The sequence below is a fragment of the Phyllobates terribilis genome, unplaced genomic scaffold (assembly GCF_046119375.1).
Source record: "Phyllobates terribilis strain yellow unplaced genomic scaffold, ASM4611937v1 Scaffold_5__5_contigs__length_657084704, whole genome shotgun sequence".
NCBI lineage: Eukaryota > Metazoa > Chordata > Amphibia > Anura > Dendrobatidae > Phyllobates > Phyllobates terribilis.
Window position 1 is genome coordinate 181,722,823 of NW_027362765.1, and position 20,922 is coordinate 181,743,744.

Sequence of the window (20,922 nt, forward strand, 5' to 3'; positions counted from 1 at the left end):
TCACTACTGAGCATGTACATAAAGTGCAGCACAGATTCATCTCACTGCCTCACTACTGAGCATGTACATAAAGTGCAGCACAGATTCATCTCACTGCCTCACTACTGAGCATGTACATAAAGTGCAGCACAGATTCATCTCACTGCCTCACTACTGAGCGTGTACATAAAGTGCAGCACAGATTCATCTCACTACTGAGCGTGTACATAAAGTGCAGCACAGATTCATCTCACTGCCTCACTACTGAGCGTGTACATAAAGTGCAGCACAGATTCATCTCACTGCCTCACTACTGAGCGTGTACATAAAGTGCAGCACAGATTCATCTCACTGCCTCACTACTGAGCATGTACATAAAGTGCAACACAGATTCATCTCACTGCCTCACTACTGAGCATGTACATAAAGTGCAGCACAGATTCATCTCACTGCCTCACTACTGAGCATGTACATAAAGTGCAGCACAGATTCATCTCACTGCCTCACTACTGAGCATGTACATAAAGTGCAGCACAGATTCATCTCACTGCCTCACTACTGAGCATGTACATAAAGTGCAGCACAAATTCATCTCAACTAAAAGTCCTTAGATCAGGAACAGAACAGACATTTATAGGGCATTTCATAACTTTCCCAAATTCTTATGAAACAATTTACAGCACATACTTGTGACACTGAGTCACTACTCACGGGCAAGCTGTGAGACAGGCTAGTCAGGAAGTCCAAGGTGAGATAGTGGGAGGGCTAGTAGTTCAGAGGAGAAAGTCAAAGGCATGGTCAGGAAACAGTCCGGGGTCAAGTGCCAGGATGGTACGTCAAAACCAGGGAATACAACAAACGGATAGTCGGGGGTCAAATCCGGGGTCAGATGCCAGGAGGGTACTTCAAAAGCAGAAGGGGAAATCCACAAGAATAGTTACAACAATTCCTAGGTTCAGCAACAGGGTCAGAGGCAAGAGACCCAGAGCTAAGCAAACACATCCAGCTAAGCAGAGTTACAACTGACACAGACTCCTAGCAGCTAGTTAGTTAAATACCTTGAAAATGATTTAAGGATGTGAGCACATGGGGGAAACACCCACAGACCAAACCAGATAGGACAGCAGGGCTGTCAATCAAAATGCTGACAGCCAAGCACACTCCAGATTCCATAGGGCAGCTGAGCTGTCACTCACAGCATCCCTAAGTCACAGTCCGTAATGAAACCGTGACAAAATGGACACCGACTCCACAGCGCTGTTCACAATGGCCACTCAGGGGCAATTACAAGAAATGTAAAGTAAAGAGGTTCTCCAGCCTCATAAATCCTCTGTTAAAGAGGACTTTTCACAAAATTTTTCATATTGAACTTTACACAAAAGGTAATAGTGGCTGCAGAATAAAATGTTTTTTTTTTCTTTTTAATTTTGCATCTCCATTAAGTATATATTATCAAAGTTTAGTGGCTAAAAATCAGAATACGATACATGCGAGGAATCGAGCATGGTGAATTAGTACCAGGATGCTTTATCGAGTGCCAAGCAGTGCCAAGCCCGATCGCCCATCACTGATCTCACTGCAGATCTATTACACTTTGCCTGAACACAACAGACATAAGTGTGGTTACTGACACATCTCTGGACAGTCAGTGCAGGGGAGGGGCAGTAGAGCAGAGATGACAGTGCTATGAAGGGAAGAAACCTGCTAGAAGGGTTTGTAATATGACACAGCTAAACTCAGTTGCAGTGCCCCTCCTCCACACTGACTTACGGAGGAGGTTAGACAAGGAGATCAGGGCTGTCTAATTATGTCTCATACATACTCACACATACAAAAACCTGGCTCTAAGCTATTGTTGATGGGGGGGACGTGTTATTTTTCTGCTGTGTTGCTGCTTTCTTATGGTTGGTCAGCATCATACAGTGATAACTATCTGATAACTCCCATTTAACAAAAGTTAACTCATTAGGTGTTAAATACTTTGATTGCTAATTTTTCCGCAACAGAGCTGAAATTAAAAAATAAAAACATTTTATTCAGCTCTGCAGCCACTACTACATCCTGTGACCACTTCAACATGCAAAATTATGTGAAATGTTCTCTTTAAATAAAGTGAAAATGAGTGAAAAATAACAAACAAAAACAAACAACAAACTTTATTCACCTTCCAAATTGTGCGCTACTCCTGTTCCCTCTTTACTTGTCAGGCCATCTCAACACATGAGAACAGTGATGTATCGATTTCACTAATGCCATTGATGAAGACAGTGATTGGCTATCACTGTCACATTTTTAGACACCATGGCTGGGGCAGAGCAATGGGGATAGATACCCTATTAATAATCAGTATGTTTTTGTATAGTATATTTTATTTATTTATCTATTAAAGTATTTTGTTTTCAACATCCCAAGTTACTCATTATTGTGCAAGTGCTACAAGCAAGTCCATTTGGGATTTTTAAAGGAAAAAGGCCAGTGCTGACCAAAGTAAGATACATGTAACATTATACATACATCTACTGCCATACCGTAGATTGTAGGAAAATTCTACAACAGATAAAGAAACCTGGAAATACAAAGCAGCAAGAGCTCATTGTTCTTACAATGTGTGTAGGAGGAACCTCCACATAAAGTCAAAATTCAATACACGGTGGAAACATTTATTTTTATCAGACATACATAGGGCAAAATCTTGATGTCCAGTCATTATAGCTTGCAAGGAATATTTATTCCTAGTGTTTGCAAATAAATGATTGCATTATTAGTTTTGAATACTGTACAATCTAGCATGGGTTGGACCATTAAAGTGCTAAATCTTCAAAATACTGGACCACTGGAAATAACTATACTGGATCGGCAGTCCTGAGTTTGACCTCAATGTCTATGGACACCTTTGACATGGAAATTTTTTTTTACACGTTATCACTATTTTATTAATTAAAGGTAATCACTAAGTTTCAGTTTGCAATTTTCATTCCTTCATCTACTTTAAAAAACAACAACAATATGTAGCTAGATCCAGTGGTAGTTTTTAGTTTCAGATCCAAGATTATAAATTTTCTCTTGTGGAAATATCTCTAAGTAATACAGGTTGGATGTGAGGTGTATCCAGGATGCTGCTGTCTCCACTTGCTTTCATGTATCAGCACAGCTTCTATCCTGTACTTTTTCCTATGTATGTGCTTTCTTCCTTCTCTATAGCCTGTTTTCTATGCCCTCTTAAATACTCTCCACCTTTTCAACCTTCTTCCTGCTATCTCCTACCACTGAGAAGAGACAGTGTAGAGAGACTTCAGGAGCAGGAACTCTGACAGGTTTGTATCTTTTTTGCAGATCACTCAACTAGATGAAAGACTTAAATGTGCTGTCCACTACTTGGACAACCCCTTTAAATACCTATGTTTTCCCCCAGTAAAATAATAACATTTATACTTACCTCCGGAGCCAGCACTGTTCCATGTGTGGTGCACCAGCTCTCCTGGAGATCTTGTGACATTATGTCATGCAATCAATGCGGCCAATCATCGCTGGCTTCATTCTCCCTTCCTTTGGACAAATCAAAACATCTGTATGAAGTGAGAGAGCAGCCGTAGCTCTCACTTCCTCCAGATGTCAATTACGTCTGTAGGAGAGAAGATTGAAGCCAGCGCTGACTGCTGCAGGGATCGTGCAACATAATGTCACGCGATCTCCGAGAGAGCCAGTGCCAACACCGCTGGAATAGTGCCAACATCGTAGGGGAGTATAAGTGTTATTATTTTACTGGGAAGAAACAGGGATTCAGAATGGGTTGTCTGAGTAGTGGAAATCCCTTTAAGGACTCTTTACATGGTCCCATCGGTGAACAAGCTGTGTAAAAGTAATGAATCTTTTATAACAACATGTCATGGATCTTATTATTATTTTTATTAATTATTATTATTATGGATTATGGCAACATGTAACGGGTCTTTTATGACAACAGAAAAATCCAAGGATATTCAGTAATAACATGATATTCTATGGACATAGAATGATTGTTTTCATGATCACTCTGTGCTTGTGAATTTTCAGTACACGAGTGAGGAATATATATTGCTGATTGGAGGTTGCTTAAAAGGGTTGACCGGTCTTAAACTACAAGTCTGCAGTCACTCTATGTGACTGCAGACTTGTGAATGCTCACATTGTGCGCACTGCGAGGACTCTTCAATGCCGGGAGCGTCGGTCATGTGACTTTAAGTATGCAATGTGCATACTCCCGGCCACATTCCGACTAGATGGGCGCAACCTCACTCAATGCAAGTGTATTGGGCGAGGCCAGAAACAGTCTAGTCAGAATGTGGCCAGGAGTATGCAGAATGCATACTTTCAGTCATATGACTGCCCGCTCCTGGAGAATCCTCACAGTGCGCAGTGACTTGTAGTTCAAGACCAGACAACCCTTTTAATGACCTCAACAGTGTAAACCCTGTATTTCTGAAACACTGCAGCAGCAAAATTATAGAATTTTTTTTTTTTTAACAAAGCCTATTTACTGCAAAGGTGAACATAGTCTTCAAGCAAAGGGGGTCCTGTCCTATTTAACAACATTGACATAATAGAAAAATATACCGTGGTATGTAGTAGTGTGCCCATTCTGGCAGACTCCATGTGTTATTGTATTACATGGATAGACTGATCTAAATGGCCAACACATAATACTACATTTTCCCTGCAGCAGTTAAAAGTGAGGAAATATTTATAGTGCTCTTATCAATCTCTATACGATGCTATAGGATTCACTACTCTCCAGATATAATTGATGGATCTAGCCAAAACCAAATACAATGACAGCAAATATCTTTCAGTTTATGATACAGACATAATTGGATATGATCAGCTGAATCATGAAGAAACTTTTTTTTTTAATCTTTATGTGTCATTGATCCTCTCTTCTCAGTTACTTTGTGACGTCTTCTTAACATATTCCTCTATCTTTTCAATGGCACTGGCAAGTCATGAATAAGTGGCAACAGCAGAATTACAAAACGGCAGGTTTCTACATCAGCAAGTAGAGTCCAGGATGGTCATTCAGCAATTAAAGGAAAACTCCACCGTTGCTTTAAGTCGTGACAACCTCTATTTTATTATTTTCTGTCAACAACTTCCTATACAGTTTGTTCATTGCACCGCTGGAGTGGTGCTTTAAATGTAATTCCCCTGCCTCCTTCATCCGTTTCCAGCATCGCTCCCTGTTGATCTCAGGTGAAAAGTGACCTGTCGGCAGCTCCAGTGTTTCATGGAGGGTGCCGCAGGTCACTTTTCAGTACATCTCTATGAGAGCCTCATTCTGGCTCTCATATACTTGCATTGAGCTCTTGTGACGTAACTTCTGACTTCCGGTCAGTCAAAAGTTACGGGCATAAGATGGCTCGGCGGGACCAAAGCTGCGTTGGTAAAAGGTGAAGCCGCAGAGAGTGAGTATAAGAACGGGGCAGGGGCTTATATTTAAAGCGCCACTCCAGAGCTGAAAAAAAAAGTTTATGCTACATACAGTCATAACCAGCTTACATTCAAAAGAACGTCGGTCCTTATACTCATCATGTGCAGCACGGGCGTTTCTAACAATAATAGGTTAAATTAGTGTAAGTACTTATGAAGGAATGAAAAAGACAAAAAAAATACAAAGATCTAATTATATCTCCCTGACGTTCCAATATAAACACCATAACAGGAAAAAATAAAGTCTCAAACTCATATGAAAAACATACAGAGCCTAGCCTGGGACTGACAAACCAGATAATAGGCAAGATGAGGGTCTACACATGCTTTTATGGATGCTCAGGGACTCAACCGGTCAGGTCACAGGGCCGAGAGACCTTTATCGTAAGCTGGAGGAACATCGGTCTTCTTCCACTGTAAGCCTGGGGCAAGTACCAAAAGAGTTATGTATGTGAAAAACACCAATAGAAGCTATATCTCCTCAGAAAATAGAATTTGTCCCCAGATAAGACTTATATATTGTCCTTATAATACACAAGTATAACCTTATACGTCTCACGAGGAGTAGGGCAGTGCGTGGAGTACAGACGGGTGTTGGGCATCACACATATAGTGATGCTCTCAGTTCTGGTGGACCATCAGCATCCACAGAAATCTCATGGACACCTATTTTAACAACGATGCAATGACCTAGGGTTAAAGTATCTTTTCATAATAACAAGAGTCTAGAAAAGCTGGATGTAAACCCCTGCCCATGTATGAAATGGTGGCTCTATACTTTGCTTTTTCAGAAACATATTCAATGAAGACCAGGTTGAATAGGATTCCAAGTATATTTTAGGAAAAACTGCAGTTGTGAAGAACCCCTCTAAGATCCCTGAGTTCATCATATTTAACAGATCCACTAGACCTTGTACTCAGTGTGAGTCCTCTCCCGCGGCATACACATCTAGGTCTCACTTCATAACATCCTGCAGACCTTTCTTTGTGGTCTTTGATCACACAGTGGAGACAGCCCAGGGAATGAAGGAAGTGAGGGGCAAGTGTGACTGCCCATGGAAGATGAAAGGACTTCTATGGGCAGGAAGGACGCTCCTAACACAAATCTCTTTAGTTAAGATATAGTGATGCAGTAAAACAAACAAAAAAAGGATTATGAAAATGTGGGTAGAGTATTAGACTGTATGATATGCAGAAAATACTACAACCTCGTGTAAAATAAATGGAAAGATGACAACAAGCAAAACTCTTGGTGACAATGTATTTAAAAGAAAATTAAAGCAAAAATGTTTTATATTTAATACGAAATAAGGAAAAAGATCACAGAAACTGACAATATTATTAAAGTGAATCTGTTAGCAAGATCAACCTTCCAAAGCCTTTAAAATAAATACCGTCTATATGGGCTGAATAAAATGATACCTTGATATCTGCAATCCCATGTCTTATTCCAGAGAGAGCCATGTTTTTCTTAGTATGTAAAAGTGCTGCTAACATCTATGGGCCGGGCATACATTTTCCAGAGAATCAGCCTCGAGGGTTCATTTTAAATGAAAATATAGACTGAACATCACTTCTAAACAGAAAACGGGTGTGAACAGATGCATACTAAGAGTAGCCAGTATCTTCCCTTTTTCCTATTTGCTAGAGCAGTAATGCAATTCCAATTTTATATATTTCATGTTTGCATACTATAGCGTTACAGAGTGCAACTTATTTGTTAGTATTTTAAAAGAAAGGCAGCATTACCAGTGTGAGACATGTAAATCAAGAGAGGAGACTGTCAGTCATTACATGTATCACGCTGGCAGATTCTCATGCAGATGTGTCCAGCCCAGAGAACTTAACAGCTCATTTACATATAAAAAAAAAAAAGTGGATTTCCCGGGAATAAGACATTGGATCGCAGAGATCAAGGTATCATTTTATTTAAACTTTCTATGACCTACATGGCCATATAGATGGCTTAGGAGGGTTGTTCTACTTACAGATTCCCTTTAAACAATCAGTCATTTTTATATGGCATAGTAACGGACTCTTCCTCCACACTCCAGTGCTAACGTGTAGGAAACAATAGTTTGGGAAAAGAAGAAGGTCTTGTGAAGTTTGTACAATTCGTTGAACAAAAGAATGGACCGCACCTCCAAAAATCATACATTGATCTAATGCCACTAGGCAAAAATATATATAACTGAACGTGAGTTCCATAGTTTAATATTCTGATCAGACTGTATGAAGCCCACTAAAGTTTGTTCTTGGTGGGGAGGCAGATTGTTGCAGCTTAAAGACCCATCCTTTAAAAGTGAATACAATAAATTTTGTAATGTATTTTATCAGAGAAATCTACTTTCTTCCCCACTTATCAGACACTTTTTCCTCTTCCCCTGTCTCCTGAACTTGTCATCCACTGAAAAAACAGCTGAAATCCATCTTGCTTAGACAAGGCGACTGCCAGCAAAGCCCATGGTGTTTAGCCTATGGAGAGGGAAGGGTTATGAGGAGCAGAGTGAGGAAACAAATTGAGGGAGACACAGAAAGATGGCGCTGAGTTTCTAACAAGCCTTTTATCTTACCCCAGAACATGATTAATAACCTCACTGCTCAGCACTGCTTTAGCGTCTGTTTGTGTAATGAAAGACTGATGGGCAGGAATCCTTCTCTGTGTGCTGTGCTGTGTATGGTATAGATGCTAGCAGCTAGGATCAGAAAGGGTTGCAAATTAAAGGGAATCTGACACCATAGGGAATCTGAGGGCAGACCAAAAGACATCAATGCGCATGCCCACAGTAGGGCAGAGCAAAGTGCGCCTGCACAGCTGGCGGTACTACTGCGCAGCCGCCAGACTTCGTTCAGCTATGTGGATGATGCAGGACACGTCATCCACATCAATCAGAGTAGGAGGAAGGCTTTCACTAGCAGAGAGGAGGCACAGGAGGACGCGCATCGAACCAGACCAATCTCATTTAAATACAGTGCGGGACCAAATCAAATGGCATTTTTGAGGTGGACAGGGGGAGTCAGAAGGCAATGTAATTATTTGTGAAATGCACAACAACAGCTGAAAAAGGTGGTGGCATTTGATGGGATACTAAAAACTGGTGACAGGTTCCCTTTAAGAGAAAGAGCCTATAGAGGGGAAAAACCTGGTCAAAATGCAAGTCCCGTAATTGCCAGATATAGTGCTATTCCTCATGTACACATACAGTACAGCTTATTCTGAAAAGTACCTGGAAAATACAGTTACCCTTTACATGTAATAACCACCCCGAACAAAACATGAAGAGAAGCAGGAGACGACCGACCGCTGGAATATTTCTACAAGACTGAAGGTGCATTTAGACAGGAAGATTTCTGCCTATACCAGTAGCAATCTCTTATATACAGTACAAGTTGATTGGCGCCTGTTTAAATGCCTGTTCACACAAGACGATCGCTAATATAATTTTCTCACCATATGGAATCCAATTTGTTGATAGTATTTCTTATTTACATTGGCTAATATTTGGGAACAACTGTTCCTACAAATGCTCAGTTTTTAGCGCGTGTAAATAAATGTTGCAATAATTCTTGTAGACTTTTCTGGTTATTTTTTAATTCTAGATTTACTTTGTCTTTAAAAAAAATAAAAAAATGAAACTTCTAAGGCGAGTATAAAAGTATCAGCTAATAGAGAGGTAATTTAATAGGAGAGTGAATCAGGGATGACAACAGTATATATAAAAACTGCCTGTCTGGGAGCTGCACATTTGGTCGGAGAGCTTGGGATGTTCATCCTTGAAAGAAAATTGAATCTGTGTGATTAAGCTGCTCAGTTACAAGTATGTCTCTGACGATGACCAGGATAATGCTAGATGTCACCGGCGACAAGAGACAGCAGTAATAGATCTGCTAAGGGTGGAGAGGATATTGTCTGAGAAAGAGCCGGCCGGGGTGTCTAAAGGCTTACATCAATATATACAATACATTACAATATATGCCCTGGAATCGGCCCTCCACTTATAGAACGGTCATACACAGCATTAGCCATACTTATCTCCTTTCATTAGATAACCTCCTAATCACATACACATCATCCCCTGCAATCTCATACACATGCGAAACAGGGCGAAACAGGGCGCGTGTCATCCACAAATATAAGCAGCCACATCTGCAAGCATTTACGCAGGGTAGAGCCCATGACCTGCAACTGGAAGCACTTATAAAGCTGTGGGGGGCAGAGGACAGAGGGGGGGGTTCCCCGATATTTAACCTATTCACTCCCACATCAGCTGCCTGTTGGATAGGGTTAAAGATGTAGACAATACAGTGTTTCCTTCAAAACTTTCAAACTGCACGAAACAAAAAACAACAAAACAGCACTTTTTATATGCATCATGTTTTCCGGTCGACTATCAAGTCCTATAGAAAAAAAAAAAGAGCATGCTGCATTTTGAAAAAAAGAACTGTCACTGACCCAAAAATGTGAAATCTGGCCTCAGTGTTTGGCAGAGAGAGAACACCAAAAAAAAAGTGTTTTTTTTCCAGCCAGACGCAGTGTGAAACCAGCCTCATGTATCTAGAAAACCTTTGATTACTACTAAGGGGTTTCCCAGGAAATACATAGACTTAGGCTGTGTTCTCATATACTTTTATAATTCAGTCCCTCACCATTTACAATTATCTCTGCTTCTGACATCCTGTCCTGATCAATGCATCTGACACAGCTCCACGGCTCGTCTTGGGCTACGTTCACATTTTTAGTCTCCGGCAAAAACGGGTCAGCACACAATGTCCATCAATGTGGTATTCACAAGAATGCTTTACTAAATGGACCGCCAGACTGGAAGGGGAAAAAGGAATTGTTGCGTGCCCTGGTCCTATCTGTTTTTCAAATGAGACTCTCCTATAGATTTCAATGGAGTATGCAAAACAAAAAAAAAAAGGTTGTCATACAGACACCATCGGTATGCGTCAGTTTTAAGCCAATCTATTGCAATTGTTAACATAGGAAACTGTATTTGGCCTTTATAATTGTTCCAATTGATATATAAAAACAGATGTTAAAAATGAATATAAGGATGCCATACTTAGGACAATATGGAAAAAAATATATTTTTTCTCAAAATAAAATGAACCCTTTAACTGGTGTTAAATTAGCCTTAGGCAACTCTGATAGATTGTAACACGTTGTGCACCATGTGAACTGCACATGATCTGGACAGGTTTCATCATGCAGATGCTGCAAACTGCATCAGAAAGTCCCAGGACTTTATATTAGAAGCTGAAGAGCCTCTGCCAGTAGAAATACCTTTACAGAGGACCTGTCAAAACTAGAAAACTAGTATAACATTTTTGACAAATTCTCCTCTAAATCTCATCTGCACTAAAATATAAAAAATTAAGGATTAGGATTCTGACTACCCAACTGCAAAAACAATCTGCATCCACATTAGGAGGAGGAGGGGGGACTGATATTTACAGAAAATGTCCTGCTCTTATTGTACATTGATATTTGCTTCTAGTGTGACTATTATTTCAACAGACCATGTAATAACAGACATGTAATAACAGAAGAACACTACAGTCCTCCTGGAGGGGATGACGGTGGAAAAAATGGACCATAAATGGAAGATCATGGTGTTCTCTAATTCATTTAAATCATCTTCTGCAGAATCTTCTAGGATACAGAAGAGCCAGACGATTTTAGGAGAGCACAAGGTTAACCTTAATGCTGTACAAGTCCCTTAAAGCATAACTTATGTGCACTTGCGCTCTGACGCGCGTCTTGTCGTTTTCACGCACTGTGCCTATAGGGCCATCTAGTGGTATGGATCTGGTACAATCTCCTTAAACTATCTTCTAATGTTAATCCACAATACACAGCTTTTCATACAGTGCACTCTTTGCCCAGATCTCCGAGATAACTAACTGGGAATCACAATTTTAGCCTAGTTAGTAAGCCACCGGTAAAGACCACTCCTTTACAGCGACATATGCACAGTAATCAATTATAATATAGTTCATCATAGTCCTCTAGTCACATGTATGTATTAAGTCTGTGTTGACTTTTTTTTTGTTAAAAATAATAATGGAATTAGAAAAAAAAAGTGAGAGTGTAAAATTTGAATTACTATTTTTATCCTTGTAGGGTGCTTCTTTTACCTATAAAATAGCATCAAGAACTGCACGAAAAACTGCAAAAAGTAAACACAGATGTAAAGCAATAAAAACTTGGTATTCGCAGAGAAGGAAATGCAAATACAACACTGGTGGCGCAGAGAAAGCAGATTCTTACTGTCATGGCCTCCACTGGCGTTTGCTACAAAGATGAAAATAGGTTGTAAAGTGCAAACTACATTGCCCTATGCTATATATGATATGATACAAACCTAATAGAAGTGGTAGTCGATAAAAATAACTACACCCTTATGCTACAATTCACATTTGATTCAAAATATATCATCTTAGAACACCAAAGGCAGTTATCCGGGCAGACTTCCTAGTATTACGAGCAGCAATCGATGATGTAACTCGTAGATTGTTTCTCATTTGTAGGCTGATGCAAACCACATGTGGATGAACAAACCTTTAACCCCTTGACGTTCCATGATGGATATATCCGTCATGCTGATAGGGCAAGTAATAACTCTGTAGACCAGCGACAAGCTGCAGGAGCCTGGCTGATAAACATAAGACGGGCTCCTGCTAACACTGCAGGGAAAAATTAGAAGAAAGGATCCATACAGTTTGAACGCAGTGTGAAAGCACGCTAAGGTTTTAGGCACCCGTTTGTTGGTCCCATCAGGGTTTACGTCTGAACCTCCCGTAAAACGGCATTCGAGTGTATGCGCTGACGAGGCCATAGACTACTATGGTGCCGAAAGAGTGAAGGTGTGCTCTGTCATGCATCATTTTCGAGCGTAGACGCCTACTGGAGGTGGACACTCAGACGCATGATATCCCTACACGAAAAGTTATCATGTAATTTATAACGCGTGGTAGACACTTTAAACAAAATAGCAATAATGCAGCCTTTTTTAAAGTCCCCAGTCTTCATCCCAAAAAATAATGAATTTAAAAACTTGTATTTGTACTCAAAATGGTACCATTAAAAATACAACTTGTCCTGCACAAGCCAAACCCTCATACTACTCATAGCTACATCAATACAGGAAGATGCGCTGCCGACACCAATAATGAAAATATTCATTTTAGAATAATAAATGAAGTGATCAGCTGAAGAATATGTGTTTTGCTCATTTGACAAGTGATTGCTGCCATATTTGCATGTGCTAACATAATGATAACTGAGATTGATTTCAGTTATCCAAAGAGACCAGAGACACAATACCATCTATGGGTTTATTTGAAAAAAATAAATTACACCTTTATTACACTTAAATACAATTTGTATAATAATTTGAAATGCGGTGTATGATGGACAGACACAGACTGTGGCGAGTGACAAGGAAGATGCACTCAGGGGCCCAGAGAGGAGTTTCTGGTTTTCATCAGGACAGGGCTACATGGACATCTACTGCTTTATTTGTATTTTTTCCTGGAACCAATTCAACCTTCATGGAAGCCGCAATAAATCTTAAAAGTTATTTTGAGTCTTATATTTTACACTGCACAGGCAGAACCTCTGCATGAGGTATGTCCAGCATCTACAAGCACAAGTCATTGAGGCATACCTTATATCTCTGATCTTCAGTCAGATTTCTCACTCCCTTCAGGGCAACAAACACTTCATAGTGTGGGTCAGAACCGCCAGATAATGGACCTGCAACGACCGAAAATACATTTAAAATTAACATTTCACCTGGGATGTGACACCTCACCGGGGGGAAAGGAAGTCTTTGCTCCCATTCTGGAGAGAATAGCCAGGACCTCAGGAGGGACCTGCTCCTACCAGACATTACGGCATTTCCTCTGGACAGGTTTCAAACGTGTAAGGTGGGAATTCCCCCTCTTGTGTGGCTGCCAGAAACCCTGGTACTGAGTGGTTATTCCTGGGAAAAGTTGCTGGAAACATGTAGTATTATATAGCATCCACTGGGTTCAATGGGAAACCATGTAGTACACTGTTGACCTCTAGAGTCTTAGATTTCAATAAGTTTTAATAGGACATAAGGAGAGAGGTGTTCTTCATGGATAACCAGTTCAATGATGCATGTTTTGTGTACTTGTTCAAAAAGCATTTCTTCTGTAAAAAGGGCTCTTCAGAGAGGAAAAGGACTAGAACTCTAGCACCACTTATTGGAAAATTTCCCAGAGGAGGATTGCAAGGCTTACAAGTCTTCTACCTTTGACATGCCAGGCCTGGCTTGTCACTCTCCACAAGGAGAAACATTACCCCTTAGACCTCAGTCCAGAGCCGCTCATCTAGACAAATCAGTTCTCATACTTTGCACTGATGAAGACCAACAACTCGAAGCACTGTGTCTGCAAACTGAGATTCTGGTTTGGCTTTTATCCTAAGTCATATAGCAAGGCTCATTAAAGAGTCGATATTGACATTTAGGATTGCTACTTCCAATAGTCCTCTTCCTCTCTGAAGAGACAATTTGCATATTTAATTTCCCAGAGGAGAATGCATGGCTTATAAGTCTCCTTACTCTGAGATGCCAGGCTTGGCTTGTCACTCTCCGCAAGGAGAAATGTTACCCCTTCTATAAAGGTGAAACATAGAAAACAGTTTATTGTAGATGAGATTTCTCTGAAATAAATAGAATTTTACAATGGCTAAAATGTCTCAATGCAAATTTCTAGATTTTGGGATGTAACTCATTTACATATGATTAATTAGCTTTGAGCATATACAGGACATATTTACATGATGTTATATGATGGTAGGACCACCTACCCAGAACTGCGCTCTCCAAGCAGCAGTAGTTGAGGAGAGTGGCCCCGGACCACATATTCACTGTGCTGCGGAGAGTCTTATAGAAGTCACGTTCTGAAATCCGCTCTCCGCGCACATTTAGCGTTTGGCTTTTCCTACATAAAAGAAACAGAAAATGTTAATGTATGTTGTGGTCACAATAACAAACAGGTAAATAAGACAATTTTATACCAAAGTTAGACAAAAGTGGGCGATTGACAGGGGCACAGGCACATGAACGAGTGAGTCAGCCAGCATGGAGTGCCAGGAGGGCTCAGATGTCAGGAGGCTAATTAGTCAGTGCATGTGAGGAGGACACCTTAGGGAAAGCCATAAATAGCAGATTATTTTTTAATGTATCAAATGATACCATTATGGACTCAGTGTATACAGCAAGCGTATACAGTCTAACGTCATATTGAGCATCTTCCTATGTCCTAGTGAAAATGTAAATCTGAAATTAAAGCAGTAGCCAAAACTTTAGCAATCCTATTTCTTTTACTTAATATTGCCATTTTTCATTTTCTTGTGGTAGCAAATTTTAAAATACAGCTGTCATTTTAGATGAGTTTTCCGAATAAGCTGTCCTACAGTATGTATGTGCATGAGGAATACCACAATGTCTGGCTATTGTATGACTAGTACCCTGCATTCTTTACCAGGTTTCCCCTCTGCAGGCTCGATCTCAAATTTACAGTCATTAATGACCTAGTAGATGGAGGCTAGCTGCCATGATGCCTCCCGTATACTGCACAAACAGAGAGATTGATGCCTCCACTCTTACTGAAGCACACAGAAATGGAGGACAATATACAGAAGCTGTGTAGTTGTAAATTCAGGTATGTGGGGTGATAAACACTTACTAGAAAGCAGCACCCTGGTCTGACTTTCTGCTGCCTCTCTCAGGCTTCTCTACCCTCTCCATAGATTTCAATAGGCAGCCGTACTCTGTTTCTTCAGGGAGCTGGCAGTCAGACTTGTCTAGAGCACGACTGATCTATGAGTGACTGAGGAGCAGTGGCGTACCGCCAATGGCGGCAGACCACGCCACTGCTATTGGGCCCGTGACCGGAGGGGGGCCCGTGAGCCAGGAGGGCCCCAAACAGCGGGGGAACGAGGAGGATAGGTGAGTAGGAGGTTGCGGCGGTTGAAGATCAGGGCAAGCGCAGTAGCCACTGCTGCAGTTACACGTGTGCCCGCTGCTAAAGGAAAATAAATATTCCCTCTTCTCCACTCCCATGGATGTGGAGAAGAGGGAATATTCATTCTCTTTAGTCGCGGGCACGGAGGAGCCCTGAGCCGCAGCTCCTGCTGTCATTGCCTGCTGCTAAAGAGAATGCATATTCGCTCTTCTCCACGCCCATAGTCCCGGCGTGGAGAGGGGTGAATATGCCGGCAGCAGCAGCTCACCTCGACGTCTGAGAGCGCGCACTACTCAGATGCCGACATGAGCTGCTGGCAGACAGGACACAGCAGCGCTGGAGCAGAGGTGAGGAAAGAAGGTGAGTATAAGTGTTTATTGTTTTATGTGTGCAGTGATTGGGGGATGAGGGGGCCACAGATACCAGGATTGGGGGATTGAGGAGGCCACACATACCAGGATTAAGTGATTGAGGAGGCCACACTTACCAGGATTGTGGGATTGAGGAGGCCACACATACCAGGATTGGGGGATTGAGGAGGCCACATATACCAGGATTGGGGGATTGAGGAGGCCACACATACCAGGATTGGGGAATTGAGGAGGACACGCATACCAGTATTGGGGGATTGAGGGGGCCACGCATACCAGGATTGGAGAATGAGGGGACCATGAATACCAGGATTGGGGGATGAGAGGGCCACGCAGACCAGGATTGGGGGATGGGGGGCCACGCAGACCAGGATTGGGGGATGAGGGGGCCACGCAGACCAGGATTGGGGGATGAGGGGGCCACGCAGACCAGGATTGGGGAATTGAGGGGGGCCCCACGTACCAGGATTGGGGGATGAGGGGGCCCCACATTCCAGGATTAGGTGATTGAGGGGGCCACACATACCAGGATTGGGGGATTGAGGGGACGACACATACCAGGACTGGGGGATTGAGGGGGCACACATACCAGGACTGGGGGATTGAGGGGGCCACACATACCAGATTTGGGTGCTTGAGGGGGGCCACACGTACCATGATTGGGGGATTGAGGGGGCCACAAGTACCATGATTGGGGGATTGAGGGGGGGGGCACACGTACCAGGATTGGGGGATTGAGGGGGTGGGGCACACGTACCAGGATGGGGGGATTGAGGAGGGCCACATGTACCAGTAGCTGCTGAATTTCCCACCCTAGGCTTCTACTCAAGTCAATACGTTTTCCCAGTTTTTTCTGGTAAAATTAGGGGCCTCGGCTTATACTCGGGTCGGCTTATTTAAAATATACAGTATTTTAAAATCAGTGAGTACGTGGTGCCCATAATACTGCAGGACTGTGGGGTGCATTATACTATATGGGGGCTGCATTTTACCCTATGGGGTGTGTAATATACAGTATGGAGGAGTATGGGGAGTGCATTATATTCTATGGAGGACCATGGGAAGCACATTATACTATACGGAGGCTTATGGGGGGCGCATTATACTATATGGATGATTATAGGTGGGTGCATTATACTATATGGAGGATAATGGGGGCGCATTATACTATATGGAGGATTATGGGTGGTGTATTATACCATATGGAAGGCTTTGTGGGGTCAATAAAATATTTTGAGGGCTATGTGTGGGGGCCATTATACTGTATGAAAGCAATTATACAGTGTGAAGGTTTGTGTGGGGTCCATTATACTGTTTGGAGGGCAGTGTGGGGGGTCATTAAACAGTTTGGAGGGCTAGTGAGGGCCATTATACTGTATGTAGGCCCATTATACTGTATGGAGGGCTAGTGCGGGTCATTATACTGTACGTAGGCACATTATAGTGTATGGAGGGCTCTGTGGGGGTCACAGTCTGGGGATTATACTGTATTAGGGTCACCATACTTTGCCTTGGGAGTTGAACTGGGGTACAATAGGGTCATTATACTGTGCATGTGGAGGGTAATGTGGAGGAATGCACCATGGGGGGGTATCATTCTGTGTTTGGGGGGCACTTTAGTTGGCATCATACTTTATGGGGCAATGAAAGAGGAATCTAGGACTTCAGCAGGAGGAAAATTACTATGTAAAGGCTGGAAAGTTGTGAGATATGCTCTTCTGTGACACAGACAATTATTTATATATTTTGTGTGAGGGGGGGGCCCAATTAAAGCTTCTGCTATGGGCCCCATGATTTCTATGTACACCCCTGCTGAGGAGTTCAGGAGGCTGGGAAGGAGAAGTGGCTCATAAGAGGAGAAAGAAGCAGATTTCCCTGATGAAACTAGAAACTTTTGTATTTTTGCTTGTACTACTGAGCCGTTGAAACAGTGACATTAGCCTCTAAGGAACCGACGACCATTCTATAATAATATGGTCGCATTGCCTGACATCAATTTTGCTGCCACAATAAAGCAAACTAGCTTATTAGGATGATAAAATAAATAAAAGCATTTTCAATGTGGAAATCCATAGGATGAGGAGTTGGACAGGCCCCACAATCTGTGGTACTGCAGTCAATATGAGTATTCGGGCAATGATTTGGTGTGTTGTATAGAGGGAAATACCTAAACTGGTCATCATTTCACAGGTCAGCACCAGAAAATTACCTACCTTACTTAACTTTTCTTTCAATGTGAATGGTCACTCAAAATCTCAACTTTTTATATCAATTTTAATTGCTTATGTGCAAAGCTCATTTGTTGGAAGCAAATACTAAAATCAAATTCTTTAAAACGTACCTGTATAGAAATGTCACTATAGGGCTCTGATTATTGAACCCAGTAACTTGTACAACATCTCCAAGCCGGTACCTAAAATACAGACAATCACTATCACTGTCACAGGAAGAAGAAAAAAAAAGGAAATACGTAGAAATGAGGGATAATTTCTACACATGGACATAAAATAAATTTAAAATGAATTAGACATAAAAACACGCCACTTCACAAACCATCCTCACAGCTGGGATACAGGACTGATAGTACCATTGTTATCAGGCGCATTATGGACACAGGAAAGATCAGAAAACATTTGATTAGAACACATTTTAGATTTCCACAGAGCATTTCCAAGCAATGCAATTATCAGAGGTAGGCTGCCATATCGTGCTCTGTTCACACTTGTACTTTACAAGATCTGCAGCAGAAATCTGCAGCTAGCACACGGATTTCAAAGTAATTGTACCACAATAATAAGATATTCATTGGACAGGGATACTAATAGGACAGGAGAAAACTAAATGATCAATGGGGGTCCGTCTGCTAGGAACCCCACCGATGCCAAGAATGGATTGGAGATTGAACATGTAGACACCTGCTCTGTTCAGAGCCTATGGGACTTTCGGATAAAGCCAAGTGCTTGACTCGAATATCTCTGCCAGTGCCGTTGAAAAAGAATGGCGTTGAGATACGCATACACAACCTCCGCTCCACTCATTGTATGTCAGACCTCCGGAAATAATGGAGCGCTGTGCTCAGCTTTTTCCTTCAGTCCGATGGAGAACAAATGGAGCCAAGGTCGGGCGTGTGCAAATCCAGTCCATTCAAGACTGGACAGTCCCATTCTTAGTATTCCTAGAGGACCCAACAGTCGGGTCCAAGCTAAAAGCAAAGTATCCCCTATCTGATAGTTAGGGGGATCAGTTGTAATTTTGGGAATAAGCCTTTGAGTTTATTTTCACAAATAATACGAGCCATATATTAATATACAGTTATCACCTAGGTTTCAGTAGCCATTTCCTCAAACTACTCTTGTTATAACCATGGCCACTGATTGAGAGGGTATGTGATATGGCATGTTCCTCAGCAGCCTTCAATGGCAAACACTTAATGTAACACTTAACTCTTAATGTAAGCCTCGTTCAGAGTCTCAGACTTGCATTATGAAAGTGACCTCCAATCCACACAGAAGACTTTGCAGACATCCACAGAAGATTGCGTAGAGGTACAATTCTGAAGACGAGCAATTGGCTAAACAAGCCTGAAGGTCATAAACCAACAAAGCCTCGTACTCACCTATACAGTCCATTTCTGTTAGTTATAACCAACTCATAGGCGTTGTCTGCACTCACGTCTTGTATACACAATGTGGCTGGCTGCTCCTGCTCACTAATGTCCACGGGTATGAACTCAAAAAATACAGATCGGGGACACAGGACATACCGTGGGACATCTTCTATAGGCCAAATATTCACTCCATTCAGACCTGGGAAAGAAGAGATATTAGTACAGTGACACAATACTAGAAAATAAAGAGTAAAAGAACAGAGAATCAGACAATAAAGCATTTAAAATACTGTACATTAGGATAGATGAGAAGAAGCAGGTGAACATGAATCCAATACCTTCTGCTGCACAATACATTGGTGAATAGACTGGAATCCCCTGACATACTCCGTCCTGAAGAATCTGCCAATCCAAGTCACTTCCTCCACTTTCCACAGCCATAATCACCTGTAACTGGGGCCATAATCTCTTCACAATCCCATGAAACCCTTTTTGGAATTGAGAGCGCAGCTCTGAAGCGCGGGATGCATCAGGGACAAGCATATCTTCTATTTGCTTTCTGGTCTCTAGAGGAACTTTGAGTTCTGTACTGAGGCGTCCTTTCTGAATATCAGTAACCAGAGACTCCCAACAATCCTCCAAAATGGAGAACATATAACGAAGGAGCCAGAAAAAGTTGGCTTCAAGCATACTTATATTTGGATCCCTGAGTGAGAAGAGTAGCTGAGTATAAAGTATATCATGGTAAGACATGGTAGGATGGACTGGTACTTGAGGACAGGAGAAGTCCTTCAGAAAACTTGCTGAGAAGGTAGAAGGACATGGAATAACGGGAATCCCAGAATCAGAGTGGTGGACAGTGGGTGGAAATGTGAACTTAAACCTTTTTTCCAAAGCTCCGGTGAAGGTGTTATTAACGATTTCCAGATATACAGCTGTACCCTAGAATATGAGACAGCAGATTAGAAAGGACACACAGAATGTAGTGACTATGTAACAAATGGCTGATTCTTATCAAGTACTTCAACACCTAAGTTTTTGGATTCTCTGTGAGGGCTCCTTGATATTACTTGCAGAATCTACTGACTTAAAAAGTGTCCCGTACTAAAGAGACCTGATAATGAAACAGAAGGCAAGCACGTCGGGAACAGTTACACAATATAGATGGAGACCTGCTTGAAAAAGTCTGACTGTTTACTTTTAAAGGGGTTGTCCACTTCTATAGCCTATTCCAGACAGGCAGATGCTGCAGACATTCACTGTCTGCAGTAGTGATGAGCTAGACGCTAATGATTATTTGCATCCGACCCTTCTGGAGCATGGGACTAAAAGGGACCCCCTGGCAGTGCCAGAAGAGGAGCAGCAGATGCAAGTATGCATTGTTTTTTTTTTTTACAAAATTCTGTGTGTTTTTTTTTTAAATAAATATGAGTGGACAACTCTTTTAAGAACCTGCATAGCGCATGCATCCATTATAGGCGGTGTGTGACCCATCAG

At 41.8% G+C, this 20,922-nt stretch overlaps 1 protein-coding gene across 1 annotated transcript in view; it reads right to left on the minus strand.

The window, feature by feature from the left end:
* Window positions 1–20,922, minus strand: part of GHDC (GH3 domain containing) — a 49,663-nt gene that overhangs the window by 25,196 nt on the left and 3,545 nt on the right. Inside the window, exons 4-8 of the mRNA XM_073683562.1 lie at window positions 19,764–20,367; window positions 19,435–19,624; window positions 18,160–18,231; window positions 14,288–14,421; window positions 13,116–13,204 (exon numbers count right to left, since the gene is read on the minus strand). Of these exons, the coding sequence (XP_073539663.1) occupies window positions 13,116–13,204; window positions 14,288–14,421; window positions 18,160–18,231; window positions 19,435–19,624; window positions 19,764–20,367 (1,089 nt within the window). The remainder of the gene's footprint in view (window positions 1–13,115; window positions 13,205–14,287; window positions 14,422–18,159; window positions 18,232–19,434; window positions 19,625–19,763; window positions 20,368–20,922) is intronic.